Here is a 20803-nt window from a genome sequence, read left to right as displayed (position 1 = left end):
TGACCACAAGAGAAAGAAAATGGCCTTGTGTGTGTGTGTGTGTGTGTGTGTGTGTGTGTGTGTGTGTGTGTGTGTGAGAGAGAGAGAGAGAGAGAGAGAGAGAGTGAGTGAGTGAGTGAAGTCCAGGAAGTCACAGCCTAGCTTGTCGCAAAACCTTCGAAGTCTTCCACTCAACTTAGAACCAAAGGGCCATGACCAGTTCTGGGGTCAATGCTGCAAGTTGTGAGTTCGTTGAAACTCCATGCAGAAGGCCGGTCTTTTCAATCTTCTCTTAACCCAGATGACAGGCATCATTTGTTCCACCATTTGCCTCAGTCTGCAATGGGTTGCACCCTGTTCCCTCAATGGATGCTGGAATAGCCTCTTCAATATCTTGCTGCCATCTTTTGCCATACATTTGAACTGCTGATGATTAATAGACCCCTGTCCTTTTGCGTCAGGTGCCTCTTAACACTAGACAAAACAGGTGTCCCTAAAACAGGAGAAGTGAGTCCCACTGGCTCAGTTTCAGTTTCATTGAGAGAGAGCACCTTAAACTTTTTGGTTTGAGGGATTGGTACAATACCCTGAGTCCTCACAGGTAACTGTATGGGATGTCTAGATCTACCATTGACACAACACCCACAGTCAAGTGGACGAGTTCTGACATATCTTGTACTTTCTGAAGAGGAGAGATGATCTGTAGGAGACAATAGTATTTGAGGTACCACTGGTAGCTCTATCACAGGTACACGACTCACGGCAGCTCTTCTGAAACAATAATTCTCAGCAGCTGCCAATAATTTGACAGTAGTCAGGGCAGTTTCTGGCTGTTTATGAATGTCAACCAATGCATTCCATGTTCGAGAACAGCATTCACTGTCAGTTTGAATGTTGGCTGTTGCAATGTGTTACAAGGCAGTGAAAAAATAATTTTAAATAAAGCCCACTGATTGTCTTTTAATCTGTTGAGCTTAAAAGTTGCTAATTCCCTATGAGAATTGAAGCAATTAAGGCAACACCAAAACATGTGGTAAAAATTACTTCAACGTTTAGTACATAAAACCTGTAAAATTACCTTATTGAGTGATAGCCAAGGTCATAATGTTTCAAGTTACCTTAATGAAAACGTAAATCTTGAGTGTCTGGGGTATGTGTATCCTTCAGCAGAAGCCAAGGATGTCTCGCAAAACACTAACAAAAAGGCTTCTGAAGCTGATGTCGTCGTAATTATGACTGGAACAAATGACATAGCAAAAAACAACAGCGCGAACTAAATAAAAGGTTTAAGAAGCACATTACCAAGTATCACATCAAAAAAAGTGTTTGCTGTCGATGTTCCATTTAGATATGATCTTACAAAACGATCCTGCGTAAATCGTGAGGTATTGGACGTAAACAAATGGCTATATCACCTGTGTTCGAAATTCAAAAATACCACAATCATTAAAGCTAGCGAGTTTGACAGGGAGTGCTATACATGACAAGGATTCCACCTCAACAACCAAGGAAGAAGATTAATCTCGAAACTGATTAGCAAAACTGTGAGTAAAGAAATGGCCACCTTAACAGTAATACCACTGGACCAGGGAAACCTGTAAAACCTGCTGGTCTGTCTGGCAAAATATTAACAGATATGCTCCAGCAGGATCAAAATAACCTTCAAACCATTCACTCTGAGTCCAGGAAACTAGATGTATCCAAACGTTGACAAAATGGGGCCTGGCTACCAGCAGTAGACTTACAAACAACTCAAGATATCAGCTGATAGAAGTGCCCTTAAGAAGACAATCTGAACCCTCATCTTTACTGCCCAGGGTTAGCAAAAATAGTCTTCTGTTCTTACATATTAATATACAGTCTTTAAGAAAGAAGTTGGAAGAATTGCAGTACTGGTTAGAAACTTCCAACTGTGGTATACTTAGTGTAAATGAGCACTGGCTATATTAATCAGAAATTGACCTCAATATTCCATTTGGTTACTCCTTAGCTAGTAGTTACTGCAGATCAACAATTGGACATGGGGTTGTTGCAATATATATTAAGAATAGACTAAATCTACAATAATTTACTATTGATGTCACACACCTGTGTATAGACACCATCTTTGAGGCTGCAGTTGTACATATACCTAAACATAATATTATTGTTGCATCTGTATATCGCACACCATCTTCTAGTGAATATGAATTTATGGTAAATTTAAAAAAAACTGTTAGTCTTACTAACTAAGCCTAAATAAAAATACCAAAGAATCTTAATTTTTGGTGATATTAATATGGATATCAGGGTACAGAGTCATATCATATTGGAATTCTTGGATAGCCTAAGAGCTTTTGATTGCTATTGTCTAAATGATAAGCCTACAAGATATAATGCATGCTTAGACAATATAATAAGTAATATCCATGAAAATAATGTTGAAATTGGAGTAGTGAAGTTAGGCCTAGCTGACCATGATAGCCTATGGATTACAGTTCCAGTCAGCATTCCAGATGAACAACACAAAACTGTTAGACCTATGAATGAATGCAACATAAGAGAGTTTAGAACTAGATTAAGGTCAGTTAACTGGAATGACATCTTATACAAAGATACAGGGTGTTTCAAAAATGACCGGTATATTTGAAATGGCAATAAAAACTAAACGAGCAGCGATAGAAATACACCGTTTGTTGCAATATGCTTGGGACAACAGTACATTTTCAGGCGGACAAACTTTTGAAATGACAGTAGTTACAATTTTCAACAACAGATGGCGCTGCAAGTGATGTGAAAGATATAGAAGACCACGCAGTCTGTGGGTGCGCCATTCTGTACGTCGTCTATCTGCTGTAAGCGTGTGCTGTTCACAACGTGCAAGTGTGCTGTAGACAACATGGTTTATTCCTTAGAGCAGAGGATTTTTCTGGTGTTGGACGCTTCCCGAGCACGGGGTCCCGGGTTCGATTCCCGGCGGGGTCAGGGATTTTCACCTGCCTCGAGATGACTGGGTGTTTGTGTTGTCCTCATCATTTCATCATCATCCAGGAAAGTGGCGAAATTGGACTGAGCAAAGATTGGATAATTGTACGGGCGCTGATAACCACGCAGTTGAGCGCCCCACAAACCAAACATCATCATCATCATCATCTGGTGTTGGAATTCCACCACCTAGAACACAGTGTTGTTGCAACAAGACAAAGTTTTCAATGGAGGTTTAATGTAACCAAAGGACCGAAAAGCGATACAATAAAGAATCTGTTTGAAAAATTTCAATGGACTGGGAACGTGACGGATGAACGTGCTGGAAAGGTAGGGCGACCGCGTACGGCAACCACAGAGGGCAACGCGCAGCTAGTGCAGCAGGTGATCCAACAGCGGCCTCGGGTTTCCGTTCGCCGTGTTGCAGCTGTGGTCCAAATGACGCCAACGTCCACGTATCGTCTCATGCGCCAGAGTTTACACCTCTATCCATACAAAATTCAAACGCGGCAACCCCTCAGCACCGCTACCATTGCTGCATGAGAGACATTCGCTAATGATATAGTGCACAGGATTGATGACAGCAATATGCATGTGGGCAGCATTTGGTTTACTGACAAAGCTTATTTTTACCTGGACGGCTTCGTCAATAAACAGAACTGGCGCATATGGGGAACCGAAAAGCCCCATGTTGCAGTCCCATCGTCCCTGCATCCTCAAAAAGTACTGGTCTGGGCCGCCATTTCTTCCAAAAGAATCATTGACCCATTTTTCAGATCCGAAATGATTACTGCATCACGCTATCTGGACATTCTTCATGAATTTGTGGCGGTACAAACTGCCTTAGACGACACTGCGAACACCTCGTGGTTTATGCAAGATGGTGCCCGGCCACATCGCACGGCCGATGTCTTTAATTTCCTGAATGAATATTTCGATGATCGTGTGATTGCTTTGGGCTATCCGAAACATACAGGAGGCGGCATGGATTGGCCTCCCTATTCGCCAGACATGAACCCCTGTGACTTCTTTCTGTGGGGACACTTGAAAGACCAGGTGTACCGCCAGAATCCAGAAGCAATTAAACAGCTGAAGCAGTACATCTCATCTGCCTGTGAAGCCATTCCGCCAGACAGGTTGTCAAAGGTTTCGGGTAATTTCAGTCAGAGACTACGCCATATTATTGCTACGCATGGTGGATATGTGGAAAATATCATACTATAGAGTTTCCCAGACCGCAGTGCCATCTGTTGTTGACAATTGTAACTACTGTAATTTCAAAAGTTTGTCTGCCTGAAAATGTACTGTTGTCCCAAGCATATTGCAACAAACGGTGTATTTCTATCACTGTTCGTTTAGTTTTTATTACTGTTTCAAATATACCAGTCATTTTTGAAACACCCTGTATGTGTGTGAATAACACAAGCAAATTATTTATAGAGGAAATTGCAAGAATATTTGATGAGTGTTGTCCCAGATTAGTAAAAAGGCAGAATAATAACCAAGCTCATAAACCACAGAGACTAAATAATTGGTTTACACCATACCTCAACAGCATCAGGATTATGCTTCTTATGTTTAAGGACAGATCTCATAACAGCAACGAGTACAAAGAGATGTACATTAGAATAAGAAAAATTTATAGATCTGAAATAAGTTTGGCAAAACGTAGGGCGAATGATAACTATATTCTTAAATCCAGAAACAGCTGTACAGCTGCCTGGGAAGTAATTAAAAGTGAAATAAATAGACCAACAACTCAACTAGCTATACCCATAGCCCCAGATATCTTAAACTCACACTTTGTTAACTTCAGTTTACAACAAGATTTGTCTCCCCTCAATGCCATGCTTGATGCTAAAACTCTTTTAGGTTCAAATAAGTATGTAGTCCATAAATTCTGCTGGGCAACAGTAACTGAAAATGATGTTAGCAAAGCAATAGGCAAACTAAGTAGTTCCAGAGCAGAGGACTTCTATGGTCTGTCAAACTTTGTCATAAAGAAGATATCAAGTGATCTTCTGCCCCCTCTAACCACTCTCATTAACCGTATATTACAGCAAGGGATTTTCCCCAACTGTTTGAAAATAGCAGTAACTATTCCCATATTTAAGAAAGGAGATAAATCAAATCCAAGTAACTATCGCCCTATCTCATTAATCCGAATAATATCTAAAATAATCGAAGACTGTGTTCACCAACAAATGAATCACTATTTTGAGAGGAATAATTTGTTAAGTAACTCACAGTATGGATTCAGGTCTAAACTATCCACAGTTAGAGCAGTTGAAAATATTGTTAGTGATATATATGATGGCTTTGAAAATAAATTAATCTCATGTGCTACTCTCCTAGACCCGAGTAAAGCATTTGACTCTGTATCTCATAGTACTTTGATCATGAAATTAAGACACTACGGCATGGAAGAGGAACCCTGAAATTATTAGAATCATACTTAAGCAACAGAGTACAATTTGTTAGTGTAAATGGGCAGCTGTCAAATCCACAAACAATAAAAAGAGGTATGCCACAGGGCTCCATACTTGGGCCCTTCCTGTTTGTAGTGTATGTTAATGATATGCCACAGTATTTACCCTGTAAAACAGTCCTCTATGCAGACGATACAACTTTTATCAATTCAGGACAGACTCTTGAATCTGTACGAGAAAAAAATAATATAATATTTGAAAAATCGGTTTGTTGGTTTAGCGCAAACTCCCTATTCATAAATGAAACAAAAACTGAGGAAATATTCTTTAATTTGAAGGTATCAAACAAAGAAAATAAGTCCTTTAAACTGCTAGGAATGATGATTGACCAGAAACTTAGCTAGCATAAACATATCACATACGTTTGTTCTAAACTTGCACGTGCTATGTTCCTACTTTATAAGCTTAGGAGTAATGTCAGCCAAAACTTACTGCTGCATTCATATTTTGCTTATATCCAACACCATCTTTCATATGGTATTCTGCTCTGGGGAAATTCTCCCAATTCAATATCAATTTTCAGATGGCAAAAAAAAAAATCTTCGATGTGTAGTGGGTTTATCTCCTAGGGATACATGCAGGGAACATTTCAAAAAACTTAACATCATGACAGTTCTTTGTTTGTACATCTATTATTGCTTACTACACGTAAAAGAAAACATAGCTCAATATCCCCTTAGGTCACCTGTCCACACTCACAATACAAGACGAAACCACACAGTTGATCTGCCATACTCTGTCTAAGATACATAATAGTTATATCTAAAAACAAAGAAGATGTGACTTACCAAACGAAAGTGCTGGCAGGTCGATAGACACACAAACAAACACAAACATAAACACAAAATTTAAGCTTTCGAAACCAACGGTTGCTTCGTCAGGAAAGAGGGAAGGAGAGGGAAAGACAAAAGGATGTGGGTTTTAAGGGAGAGGATAAGGAGTCATTCCAATCCCGGGAGTGGAAAGACTTACCTTAGGGGGAAAAAAGGACAGGTATACACTCGCGCACACACACACACATATCCAACCGCACATACACAGACACAAGCAGACATTTGTAAAGGCAAAGAGATGGGCAGAGATGTCAGTCGAGGCGGAAGTACAGAGGCAAAGATGTTGTTGAAAGACAGGTGAGGTATTGAAATTAGAAATTAGCGGAGATTGAGGCCTGGCGGATAACGAGAAGACAGGATATGCTGAAGGGCAAGTTCCCATCTCCAGAGTTCTGACAGGTTGGTGTTAGTGGGAAGTATCCAGATAACCCGCACAGTGTAACACTGTGCCAAGATGTGCTGGCCGTGCACCAAGGCATGTTTAGCCACAGGGTGATCCTCATTACCAACAAACACTGTCTGCCTGTGTCCATTCATGCGAATGGACAGTTTGTTGCTGGTCATTCCCACTTAGAAAGCTTCACAGTGTAGGCAGGTCAGTTGGTAAATCACGTGGGTGCTTTCACACGTGGCTCTGCCTTTAATCGTGTAAACCTTCCAGGTTACAGGACTGGAGTAGGTGGTGGTGGGAGGGTGCATGGGACAGGTTTTACACTGGGGGCGGTTACGAGGGTAGGAGCCAGAGGGTAGGGAAGGTGGTTTGGCGATTTCATAGGGATGAACTAAGAGGTTATGAAGGTTAGGTGGACGGTGGAAAGACACTCTTGGTGGAGTGGGGAGGATTTCATGAAGGATGGATCTCATTTCAGGGCAGGATTTGAGGAAGTCGTATCCCTGCTGGAGAGCCACATTCAGAATCTGATCCAGTCCCGGAAAGTATCCTGTCACAAGTGGGGCACTTTTGGGGTTTTTCAGTGGGAGGTTCTGGGTTTGATGAGATGAGGAAGTGGCTCTGGTTATTTGCTTCTGTACCAGGTCAGGAGGGTAGTTGCGGGATGCGAAAGCTGTTTTCAGGTTGTTGGTGTAATGGTTCAGGGATTCCGGACTGGAGCAGATTCGTTTGCCATGAAGACCTAGGCTGTAGGGAAGGGACCGTTTGATGTGGAATGGGTGGCAGCTGTCATAATGGAGGTACTGTTGCTTGTTGGTGGGTTTGATGTGGAAGGACGTGTGAAGCTGGCCATTGGACAGGTGGATGTCAATGTCAAGGAAAGTGGCATGGGATTTGGAGTAGGACCAGGTGAATCTGATGGAACCAAAGGAGTTGAGGTTGGAGAGGGAATTCTGGAGTTCTTCTTCACTGTGAGTCCAGATCATGAAAATGTCATCAATAAATCTGTACCAAACTTTGGGTTGGCAGGCGTGGGTAACCAAGAAGGCTTCCTCTAAGCAACCCATGAATAGGTTGGAGTACGAGGGGGCCATCCTGGTACCCATGGCTGTTCCCTTTAATTGTTGGTATGTCTGGCCTTCAAAAGTGAAGAAGTTGTGAGTCAGGATGAAGCTGGCTAAGGTAATGAGGAAAGAGGTTTTAGGTAGGGTGGCAGGTGATCGGCGTGAAAGGAAGTGCTCCATTGCAGCGAGGCCCTGGACGTGCGGAATATTTGTGTATAAGGAAGTGGCATCAATGGTTACAAGGATGGTTTCCAGGGGTTACAGACTGGGTAAGGCTTCCAGGCGTTCGAGAAAGTTCCGGCAGTCTCAAACAAAGCAAAACCCCAAAATCAGCTTTTATATATAAATAAACAAACGCATGGCACAGATCTTTCACTTAGCTGATTCTGTGCACACTTATTCACTGGCATGCTGAAGAAGAATACTGTAGCGTGAGTTTACATGGTGAAAATCGCTAAAATGTGTGGCACCAACAAGAACATCTCCTGCCTGTTGCAGCGAACAATGCACAATGCTATTCCAAATATCAAACAAGCACAAATGGTTTCCAAATCATAGAGTGCCTGATGATTATTGTATGGTTGATATATTTTAGCACAACAGTGGAAGTTCTTGGATGGAATAATATACAAGATAAAGAAAAGGCAGCTACTCACTTATAGCTGACTGATGTATGGCACATAGAAAATGCAATGGAAAACAGTATTTACACTAGCTTTAGAGCTCTTGATCTTTCTGTAGTAAATGTACACATATTCACACATACAACAACACAGACACCCAAACCAACAGAGCCATCGCTTCAGTGAATCTTGCTGAAGCTGTAGGGGTGTCTGTTTTGGTGCCTACATGTACATTTACTAAAAGAAAAAAAAAAAAAAGAAAGATCAAGAGCTTGAAAGCTAGTGTAAACATCCTCACACAGGAGTTTGAGTCACAGTCTTGCACAAAGTTTTAATCCACCAGGAAGTTTCATACCAGTGTACACTCCACTGAAAAGTGCAAATTTCATTCCGGAAACATTCCTCAGCCAGTGGCTAAGCCATGTCTCTGCAATATCCTTTCATGTATAATGAGTGAAGCAGCAAATTGAAATTTGTACTAAGGCCGAGAATCGAATCTGGGTCTCCTGCTTACTAGGCAGGTGTTTTAGCCACTGAGCCACCTTGCAAAGCGACTCACACACCTGCACGGATTACCCTGGCATGCCCCACTTCTCGATCCAAATTCTCACTGCCCTCCCCCAGTCTACTTTCAAAGTTATTATTGTTATTGAAGAACTTGTTGGCTGGTAATGCATTTTTCCATATCACCAAGAGGTATTTATTCATGTGCACTTTGCTTCTTCTTCTGTGTTGTAGACATTCAAATCCCCCGTGCTCTACACAGTGTCTCTGAGTCCACAATTTGCAGATCATCAACTTAATTTAACTTATAATATTGTTGGCACATCCCACTATTTTTTCTTTCAGAGCTGCTACTCATTCGCATCCTAAATAAATTTAATTGCATTCACAGTAAGACATCACAGCTGCCTGCAATGGCATTTTCCACGATTATTCTCTGTGTTTGCATTGCAAGGAAATGACATGCCCTACTTTTAACTGGAATCTGGCTATTGCTAGTTGGATGACAGAGTCAGTTTTCTCTGCACTTGGACCTGCAATTACCTATGTTGTGCAACAATTTATCATTATTATGTAAATAATGGAAGCCTTGCTTCTCTGTTAAACTAAATCCTGCCCTCAGATAATCTCAGTCCTTATGATGAAAAGGATAAACATGTTTGAAAGCTTGTTTCCTTATTGAAGCATGACATGACTTTATAGAAAAAGTTCAAGGCAATCGTAAAATGTGTTTTAGACAGGTAAGTGCTGAGTAAAACTGTGAGGGACGGGAAAAACCTACTGTGGTTCAACAACAAAGTTAGGAAACTACTGCGAAAGCAAAGAGAGCTTCACTGCAAATTTAAACGCAGCCAAAACCTCTCACACAAACAGAAGCTAAACAATGTCAAAGTTAGCATAAGGAGGGCTATGCGTGAAGCGTTCAGTGAATTCGAAAGTAAAATTCTATGTACCGACTTGACAGAAAATCCTAGGAAGTTCTGGTCAGTAAGTGGATCAAAACAACATATCCAGACGCTCTGGGATGGTGATGGCATTGAAACAGAGGATGACACACGCAAAGCTGAAATACTAAACACCTTTTTCCAAAGCTGTTTCACAGAGGAAGACCACACTGCAGTTCCTTCTCTAAATCCTCACACGAACAAAAAAATGGCTGACATTGAAATAAGTGTCCAAGGAATAGAAAAGCAACTGAAATCACTCAACAGAGGAAAGTCCACTGGACCTGACAGGATGCCAGTTCGATTTTACACAGAGTACACAAAAGAACTTGCCCCTCCTTCTAACAGCGGTGTACCGCAAGTCTCTAAAGGAACGGAAGTTGCCAAATGATTGGAAAAGAGCACAGGTAGTCCCAGTTTTCAAGAAGGGTCGTCGAGCAGATTTGCAAAACTATAGGCCTATATCTCTGATATCGATCTGTTGTATAATTTATAACATGTTTATTACTCACGTATCATGTCATTTCTGGAAACCCAGAATCTACTCTGTAGGAATCAACATGGATTCCGGAAACAGCGATCGTGTGAGACCCAACTCGCTTTATTTGTTCATGAGACCCAGAAAATATTAGATACAGGCTCCCAGGTAAATGCCATTTTCCTTGACTTCCGGAATGCGTTCGATACAGTTCCGCACTGTCGCCTGATAGACAAAGTAAGAGCTACAGAATATCAGACCATCTGTGTGGCTGGACTGAAGAGTTTTTAGCAAACAGAACACAGCATGTTGTTCTCAATGGAGAGACATCTACAGACATTAAAGTAACCTCTGGTGTGCCACAGGGGCGTGTTATGGGACCATTGCTTTTCACAATATATATATAAATGACCCAGTAGATAGTGTCGGAAGTTCCATGTGGCTTTTCACAGATGATGCTGTAGTATACAGAGAATTTGCAGCATTAGAAAATTGCAGCGAAATGCAGGAAGATCTGCAGCGAATAGGCACTTGGTGCAGGGAGTGGCAACTGATCCTTAACATAGACAAATGTAATGTATTGCAAATACATAGAAAGAAGGATCAATTATTGTATGATTATAGAATAGCAGAACAAACACTGGTAGCAGTTACTTCTGTAAAATATCTGGGAGTATGCGTACAGAATGATTTGAAGTGGAATGATCATATAAAATTAATTGTTGGTAAGGCGGGTGCCAGGTTGAGATTTATTGGGAGAGTCCTTAGAAAATGTAGTCCATCAACAAAGGAGGTGGTTTACAAAACACTCGTTCGACCATACTTGAGTATTGCTCGTCAGTGTGGAATGCGTACCAGGACGGGTTGACAGAGGAGATAGAGAAGATCCAAAGAAGAGCGGCGCATTTCATCACAGGGTTATTTGGTAAGCGTGATAGCATTACAGAGATGTTTAGCAAACTCAAGTGGCAGACTCTGCAAGAGAGGCGCTCTGCATTGCAGTGTAGCTTGCTGTCCAGGTTTCAAGAGGTTGCATTTCTGGATGAGGTATCGAATATATTGCTTCCCCCTACTTATACCTCCCGAGGAGATCACGAATGTAAAATTAGAGAGATTTGAGCATGCACGGAGGCTTTCCGGCAGTCGTTCTTTCTGCAAACTGGAACAGGAAAGGGAGGTAATGACAGTGGCACGTAAAGTGCCCTCTGCCACACACTGTTGGGTGGCTTGCAGAGTATACATGTAGATGCAGATGTAGATGTAGACTTGTACACAGAAAAAATATAAATACACAGTGCTGCCATCATGAACTCTGAACCCATACTGTCAAACAGTTTATTTTCTATTATACTGACAGATCACTTGTAACAATAGCCAGCAGAGACAAACAGAGAAGCTAGGCTGGCGGTGCCTCCCCTTCAGCCTTTTGGTCCTCCTCCTGTGGAGTGGCAGCTGCCACCCCTGGACCATTGCCTGCCTCGGAGCTCGGCTCTGCTGCCGGAGCCGCGTCTGCGGCAGGGGCAGGGGCTGCGGCTGCCTCCTGCTCCACTCCTGCAGGCACCTCTGCGGCCGGCACTCCACCTTCCTCTGGTGCAGCCGCTGCACCCTCTTCTGCAGCCGTGCCTTCTTCTGCGGCTGCGCCCTCCTCTGCACCTAGACCCAGCAAATGCTCATTTGTTAATCGAAAGTCATTTTTGCAAAATGATATGATGTGAAAGAAAGCCTTACAGACAAACATATTATCTGTCAGCTGATTTAACATGTACATCTACATGTACATGGATACTCTGCAAATCACATTTAAGTGCCTGGCAGAGGGTTTATCGAACACATTTTACAGCAGACAGCATATTTTCAGGAGCCACCCCTCCTCCCTCCCACAAGTTGTCAATTGAAGATCACAGGGAGGAAAAAAGAGGGAAAAGTCATTTTATGCTCTGTTTGTGTAGCTTTATTTCTGTACATTATATTGCACAAATGCTTTAAAGACGAAAGAGGTCACACACAAAACTTGTTGACTGTTTTAATATACATGTACCGGGGAATAAGGAGGGAAGTTCAGCATATTCTGGAAAAAAGGAGTACTGCATCATACTAACAGTGAATTTTTTTATTTACTTGTAATTGGGTAACCTGCACCTTGTTAAACAGGCACTCCAGCTGCTGAGGGCAGAGGTGATGTTCTTGTATGTGTGAGTTGTGCTTGTGTGTTGTGTTCTGCTTTAGAAGGAAGCCTTCTGGCCATGTGACATTCGCCTGCTTTATTTCTTCATTGATGGTCCTCAGTGTCAACGTACTGCATTGTGATACTGGCTGAAAAATGGGGGGGTGATAAGTTCAACACTGATAACTGTAAATGATGTAGCCAACAGTTGCACAGTTGCATTTCACAGTTCTTTACTTTCAGTGTTCACAACCCTCCTCCCCCCCCCCCCCCCCCCCCCCCCAATATTGCACAGTTATGTGGCCAGTTAACTATTGGCAAATTTTGATAAGCCTCATTAATAGGTCACGGGCAAACATCAGCATACTGCTACAATAGTTTACTCTTGAATATCTATGAGCAGTAAAAACTTAACCACACAATTCACAGTTCTTGCAGAATAATACAGTACATATTGAACAGACACTGACATTGTTTAACACACAGCGTAATTGGGTTACACTTATTTTGCAGTTAAGTTGATGCATTGTTGTTGACCTAACCAGCATGGGTTTCTCACCTGAAAATCGGCAATGGACTGCCTGTCTCGGGACCAAAAATTTGGCCTTTATATATTATCACAATAATGGATACTGGAACTATACATTGTTTGATGTTTAATTTACAGAAATTACAATTAAAACTTAACTCATTAAATTAAGTGAATACATTGAAAAATTGGTTCTTTGTTAACAATTTCTTCTACCACGAGGGTTAAGCTGAATTATTTGTTTAAATGATGAAATTAACAGATATAGTTATACAAACAATAATTTTGATGAAACTGGTTATTGCTTTGGAATTAATTAGGAGATTTCTTTGCTAACATGTTTTTTGAATAGAGCCAAATAAATACTTAAAGAATGCCAGTGTTTTGTCTTCCAAATGTTTAAAATTAGTACAGAATTTATGTTTGTTTGTAAGTCAACAATAGAATTTAAGTTACAAAACAATTACTGATTTCGCACTATAACAAAAGTTATTAACTAGGAATAGTCAAAATAAATTAGGAAATTGATGACATACACAAAACTAAGCACGAAACTAGATCTGGTGTTATAATCTTTCAAACTGAAGGCCAACCTTTCTCTTTTATGAAAATGCAGATTATATTCATGTAAGTGAATGGTAATTAGTTAAACATGAAAAAACGAATTTACGGAGGAAGATGGCAAACAAGAGAGGAAAAAAAAAAAAAAAAAAGATCCCAGCTTGCTTCATCACAGCTGGAATCTTAAATGTGTTGCAGTCTATATCTATTGCTTGACTTGGCTCGGCACTTCCTCTACATGGTGAGTAGTAATCTGTCCTTTTCATAATATTGTCACTATTAAATGATAAAGTTAGTAACAGGGTAAAATAATTGACAGCCAGCAAGGTCGCCTTGTTTATATTCATCAGAATAAGTAGGTTTTAAAATTTCTTTCATAATCTAACTATGCATAAAGAATGGAATTTGCTTAAAAATAAAACGTACAAGTTCAGTGATTGGCTGAACCTCTGTAGAAATTCTGACAGCTCTTGTCACCAGACTAATGTCCTGAGAATGAGAGAATTGTAAGGTTTGGTTTTTAAGTGCTATGCTCATGAAAAATCATGACAGTACAACCACAGTTAAGTAACAGCTAATGAAAGGTTCTGTAAAATAATGACAGTGCAAGATCTGTCCACATTTTAGAATGATGTAATGTGCTTATGAGGTTAGTTCAGTTGGCATCTATGGCTGAAGAGCAGATGTTGGTTTTACCATTGTATTCCACCACGTATTAGATGACTATAAAACAAAAATGACACTGATTAGTAGATTCTATAGAGATTATGTGAAAGAACTTGCTCTTTTCTTGCTCTTTTTCTAGCAAGAGATCACTAGGTCAATGAAGTGTACTTAGCGGCTGGGGGTGGGGCGGTGGGGGTGGGTGGGGGGGGGGGGAGAAAAAACCAGGTCACCCTTGCTTTCAAGATGGGTTGTAGGACAGATGCATATAATTATAGGCCTATACACTGACAGCAATCTGTTATGTAACTGTGGAACATGTTGTATGTTTACATATTTTGATGATTTTGGAGCACAATGATCTCTTCTATAACAACAAACATGGATTATGAAAACAGAGACGTTGCATAACTCAGCTGACTCCAATTGATCAAGATACCAGAGAACAGTACACATTGGCTTCCAGGTTGATGCCATGTTTCTTGATTGTAAGAAGGCAGTTGAAACAGTTTTGCACTGTCATTTAGTGAAATAATATGAGGTTACCGAGCACTGGACAAGATTTGTCACTGCATTCATAATTTCTTCACAGACAGAACTCAACACATCGATCTTATTGGAACAAAATCAATAGATGTGATTGGATTTGGCAGCCATATCAGCAAATTGTGCTATGTGATTATTGCTGAGATGGAAGATATATCATATTGTTCAGTGATTCGCTTTTTGTTTTTGAATGAGGAAATGAGTGACAGGGTAAAAATGAAATTGGATGCTACTGATGGTAAACATCCACCATCAATGACAACAGTTAAATATTGTTCCAATCTACATTTGATAGAGGCCAGCTAAGATGTCCAACAGAAGTGGTTACTGAAAAAATGATAAAGTCCAAAACATGATTCTTCCTGACTGATGGATGGAAATGCACTGAATAGCAGAGCTCCTGTGCATGTCAACAAGAATGGTACCTAATATTCTATGTGGTTGATGAAGAAAAAAATTTGTGTGGGCCTTTCAGTTTTGACAGCATAGGCATTGCATACTGCATTAGGGAGATACAGTGATTGTTTTTTTTTAATTATGTATTTAAACATCTGGTCACACAAGTGATATAATTAATGGTTTCAACTTATTACCAAATCATCATCAGATGATTTTTTTAAAATGATTTTGTGGCGCTTTCAGCTGACATTCTCTTTGTCTGATGTACAATCGTACAATTTTGACCTCAGGTCATTTTCAAGAATCTAAAACAGAAGCATTATACATTGGACAGAGTTTTAAAAGAACAAAAAGATGTGAAAAATGTAAAATTCCTAGACAACTATTTATGTCATGCAGCAAAGCACTGTAGCACCATAGAATGAATAATTATTGCTATTCTTATTGATAAATATGAAAGATCATACAACCATAAATCATATTACGAAAGATTTTACTCAATTTTCATGGTTTTCAGTATTGTTTCATTAGAGTTTTGTGGTTGGACCTTTGTAAGAACTATTAAAAAATGACGTGCTCACACAACAATAGAACAAATATTTACAAGTTTTTAAAAGAAATTACATACAATCATATTTACACCAACAATGAACTGTAGTCAAATGTAATAGAGAACAAAGACTTGCTTAGATTAATTAATGAATTTCTGTAAAATAATTATAATCTTCCTATGTAAATAAATTAAAAACATCAACCTTATATATAAGACATTTGGAACAACTGTGCAAATGGAACTTGCTCCTAAAAGAATGAAAAACTATTTCTAATTTGTTTTATATGAATTACAAGCAGCCATAGAAGCAAAGCCATACATGGCATAATATTCCATTAAAGACTTGACCTTAAAGTAATTTATAACTCTGCTAGCATATTTTGAGATATGACTTGTTCCTGTGTTAAATTCATAACTGATACTAATGTATCCAATACATAATGCTTCCATTTTAGATACCTGAAAATGGCCTAAGGACAAAATTGTGCAACTGTACATCAGATAAAGAGAATGTCAGCTGAAGACATCATGAAATCATTTAAAAAATTCATTGCAGCTGGAGATTCTGTCACAATGAACATCAGATGAATTGTTTGAAAAATAAAAAAAGGGTGTAGTAAAATCCTAACAAACTAAATTACATGCCAAATTTAGTTCTACAGAGAACCACACACACTGCAGCACATTATGCAACAGTTGTAGAGGGTTTGAGAGGCACTCACAAAGGAAACATATCTGTGCTCTGATAGCTGGAACTGAAAGCTACAATTGACTGCATAATGATATAAGAGAGGTAATTTTAAGATATAGATTGTGAATATTTTAATCATGTGCTTCTGGTTTAAGAATTACCATTTTACATAGTCAACTATAGCCTTCATTTCCAACAATCAGAGTGCAGATATGTTTACATTTGAGTGCTTCTGTGTGCATCTGCAGTTGACAATTTATTATGTAACATATTACAGTGCGTATAGTTGACTGTAGAAAAAAAATTTACATTTGAGTGCTTCTGTGTGCATCTGCAGTAGACAATTTATTATGTAACATATTACAGTACGTATAGTTGACTGTAGAACTTAATTTGGCCTGTAATTTCATTTGCTAGTATTTTACTTCTCCTTTTCTTTCTTTTTGAATAGACCTTCTGATGATGACTTGATAATAAGTCGAGACTGGTAATTTTGCGACCTGAGGCTGAAACATATAATTTAAAAAAATCAGCTTTCACACTGTGATCTGAGCAATATAAGCAGAGTTGCAGAGTTCTGAAGGACTTTTGCATCAAGTTGACAACACTAATGAGACTTGAATTCATCATTATACCCAGAAGTGAAGCAAAAATTAAAAAAAGAGTTGCTTCCAGTGAATTTTTTCCAAAGAGGACAAAAAGATCCTATTGGTTGGAAAAGTTATGGCAGTGATGTTTTAAGTGCAAAGTGTCTGATAATCACATAATCTATAGAAAAAGCAGAAGGAGAATATTGGTTGACACTACTACAGTGAGATATTGATGAGTAATTTAAGTCAACACAATCTCACTTGGCAAATTAGGAACTGCTGTTTCACCATGACAATGGACCAGAATATTCATCCGGAGTTGTCGCTTCAAAACTGCATGAATTGTGTTATGAATTGTTGCCACTTGTGCCATATTTGGCTGACCTGTCTCCATGCAATTTCTGCTTATTCCCCAACATGAATAAATGTCTCACAGATTAAAATACCACAAACGAGGATATTATAGTTGAGACAGAGGGGCATTTTAGAGAAACTGAAAATTCCTAATTTTTTGAGCAGTTATAAAAATGGCTGGCATATGGGTCAGCCATTTACCCATGCAAAATGGAGCTGTGTTCAAAAATAAGTAATTTGTTTCTGGAGGGAGGGGGGGGGGGGGGGGGGGGGGAAGACTGGCATCATCGTTCCTAACATGTTTCTTACATAACTCTCCTAGTAAACTGAGATCCTTCAGGTGTGGCTGCAGAATGTGTTTCTTATATTCTCCGATGGAGCCCAGAACCTAACTGATTTCTTAAAACTGGTGTCAGCCAGTTGAGCTTCATGCTGATTAAAACACTGTGTAACTTATTAAAAGTGGTATATATACATTGTACATATACATTTACCCATGCAAAATTTGAAGCCCATGGTTTTCACCCATAGCTCCCTCCATATCTATGTTAACTGCAATTGTCAAGTCATTCTAAGATTAGAACAAGAGTATACACAAAAAATATCAGCTGGCTTGGGTTGCTGATGTTAGATGCTAAGTTTAGGACAGAAAGACAATGAAAAGTGATTAATCATAAAAATTTCAATAGGTTTTGTCCCCACCAACCACATCAGACAGACACTGAAATGATAAATTACATCTGAAAATGAAATTGCACATAGTTGTTTTACCCTTCTGCGCAACTTTATCATTTCAAGTATCATCGTGTGTTTTGTTTATTTTTCTGCATGTTTTTTTTTTTTTTTCTAGCTCATCTAGTTTATCATTCCATCTTGCTGAACCTCCATTCACTGCATCATTTTCTTCTTTCCTCGGCCTTACCTCCTGCAGTTTCAACTCTTACCGTGTTTGCATACAACAACAGTTCCCCTGCCTCTTTCCTTCTCTCTTGTTTTTCCTCCTTTTCTTATTAGTTGTACCGTGTTTTATGTCCTTCTGTTCATGTTTTCTGAGCACCCTTACCACATCTAGAAAGCGTTACCCTTCCCCTACTCGCTGTACCAGAAGGACCTCCTGTGCTTCTCTTTGTCTCCAAACACCCATCTTTCCACAAGGCATCTTTTCTTCCTCCTCAAGACACCTGCATTTCTCGCACTTTTAATTGCCTTAATATCACTCCCAAATCAACATAATAAAATAAGGGAAATCAGAGCCCGCACGGAAAGATATAGGTGTTCGTTTTTTCCGTGTGCTGTATGAGATTGGAATCAGTGAGAATTGTGAAGATGGTTTGATGAACCTTCTGCCAGGCATTTAAATGTGATTTTCAGATTATCCATGTAGATGTAGGGGTAGAAATCCTTTTAGTAGCCAGATGCTGTCGACACCCTCGTTCTCTTTGGCACCCATCCATGTCAGAGTGTGCCACAATGCAGTGTAATTTAGAACATAAACGATGTAAAACAATACTAACAGACATAAAGGTGTTGTAGAGGGAATATCAAGGAACAAATTGTGGACAGGATCATTCATCTGGTGGAAATGTCATCCAATGAGATGCTAAAGAACATTGGCAGCAAGTGTGTGTTATTATGACAGGCATTAACATGTGCAATACCATTACCACCCTGAATGCTGTCAGGCTCCTTACAAGTAGTTTCAGTTGCAATCCATTAGCATGTAACTGTTGCTCAAGAGGTCGCCTAGCAACAAGTGTTAGTCCCTGTAACTTTGACATTCTGTAGCATTATTCTATGCTGTTACTGCACAGAGGTTCCTATCCTCAATGTGTTCCTAAAGACAACTTTTATAACCCTTCAAAATTTGCCAGTATCATCCTGTTTTAATGTACCAGAATGAGACAATACATTAAGAACAGATCAATAATCAAGTAGTTACAATAGTAGAAGTAGACATTTATTGTCTCATAACAAATAATTTCAAGCCATTGACTTAAAAGTACAGGAGACTTGTCAGAACACAAAAAACTTGTTTACAATTTTCCTTATACTACCAGTAATATAATATAAAGTACTGAATAATTACTTAATTAAGCAATCAATAATTTTTCTTCAAAAGTAACAAACTTTTAAAATTAACAGCCCTAAGTACTTGCTCTCTCCTGCTCAAATTTTCAGGTTGTCATTTAGGAGTGGACGACATGATTTCCTTTGCCCTACATTGTGCGTGATTTTATTGATGATTTTCTGAAGTTTTAGTATTCGACACATATGGTTTGAGTTACCCCAAAACACAATTCCATACTTATTACTGACTCAAAGTAGCTGTGATATACTACTCTTCTTATGCCCATACTGGTAGCATTGTACAATATTCTCATTGCATATGCTAGGCTATTTAATTTATTTGCAAAGTACTGTATGTGTGACCCCCATGATAGATTTTTATCTAGTTGCATTCCTAGGAATTTCACACAGCTAGCTTCCTGCAAATCCTGGTTTGTGTGACTGACCTGAATATCATTTACTTTGCTTGTTTTGTTTTAAATTGCATTAACTGTGTCTTTTCCATGTTTAATTTTAACCCATTTAATTCAAATCAGTTATCTAAGTTTCCTAAAGTATTTTATACAGTTTGTGGAATTTGATCTGTAATGCTACTTTCAATGATTAAAGATGTGTCATCTGAAAATAAAACTGAGTGGCACCCAATATTAAGTGGTAGATCATTTATGTAAACCAAAAACAGAATGAGACCTAAGACAGAATCTTGGGGGTACTCCATCAGTTGCAGTCCATCAGCATGTAACTGCTCTGAAGAGGTTGCCCTTGCAACAAGTGTTAGTCCCTGTAACTTTGACATCCTATATCATTATTCTATGCTGTTACTACACAGAGATTCCTGTCCTCAATGTGTTCCTAAAGACAATTTTTATAACCCTTCAAAATTTGACAGTATCATCCTGTTGTAATGTACCAGAATGAGAAAACACATTAAGAACAGATCAATAATCAGGACACCCAAAATCTGCTATATCTTGACAGATTTTCGAATATAACTCCTATGTTTTGTACCTTCAATGTTTTGTATTTGCATTGTTTATACAAAACAAACAGTTTGGGTTGTAATTAGTTAACTCTCTTTGTAATTTAAATAAAGCTGTGTGAATGCAGCACTGTAAAGATCTTTGTAGTTGTTAAGTAATGTAAACAAACACAGTTATAGACATATTTCGAATACTCATGTAAAAGTAATAATTGTATCAAATAAGACAGGACAAGATTACAGTAAAATATGCTACAAATATTTACTTTTGGTAATATTGTAGTAATTGCAAAACTCCTGAGAATGACCATAGTACAATAGAAAAGAGGGTTATCAATTATGGGATGTGCAGGAATGTTAAAAGAACCTGTTGGTAACCTTTTTTTATAGAAGATTCAAGGCACCATTTCATTAAAGTCTAGGAGGAATCAAGTACCT

General features: G+C 39.1%; 1 protein-coding gene across 1 annotated transcript in view; it reads right to left on the bottom strand.

Moving 5' to 3' along the window:
• Positions 1-11665: 11665 nt before the first annotated feature.
• LOC126176321 (fibrous sheath CABYR-binding protein-like) overlaps positions 11666-20803 on the bottom strand; it is a 187934-nt gene continuing 178796 nt past the window's right edge. Inside the window, exon 9 of the mRNA XM_049923471.1 lies at positions 11666-11922. Within this exon, the coding sequence (XP_049779428.1) occupies positions 11666-11922 (257 nt within the window). The remainder of the gene's footprint in view (positions 11923-20803) is intronic.

Source organism: Schistocerca cancellata, chromosome 3, assembly GCF_023864275.1.
Source record: "Schistocerca cancellata isolate TAMUIC-IGC-003103 chromosome 3, iqSchCanc2.1, whole genome shotgun sequence".
NCBI lineage: Eukaryota > Metazoa > Arthropoda > Insecta > Orthoptera > Acrididae > Schistocerca > Schistocerca cancellata.
The sequence above is the reverse complement of the archived record's forward strand: the minus strand, read 5'-3'. Positions and strand labels throughout refer to the sequence as shown.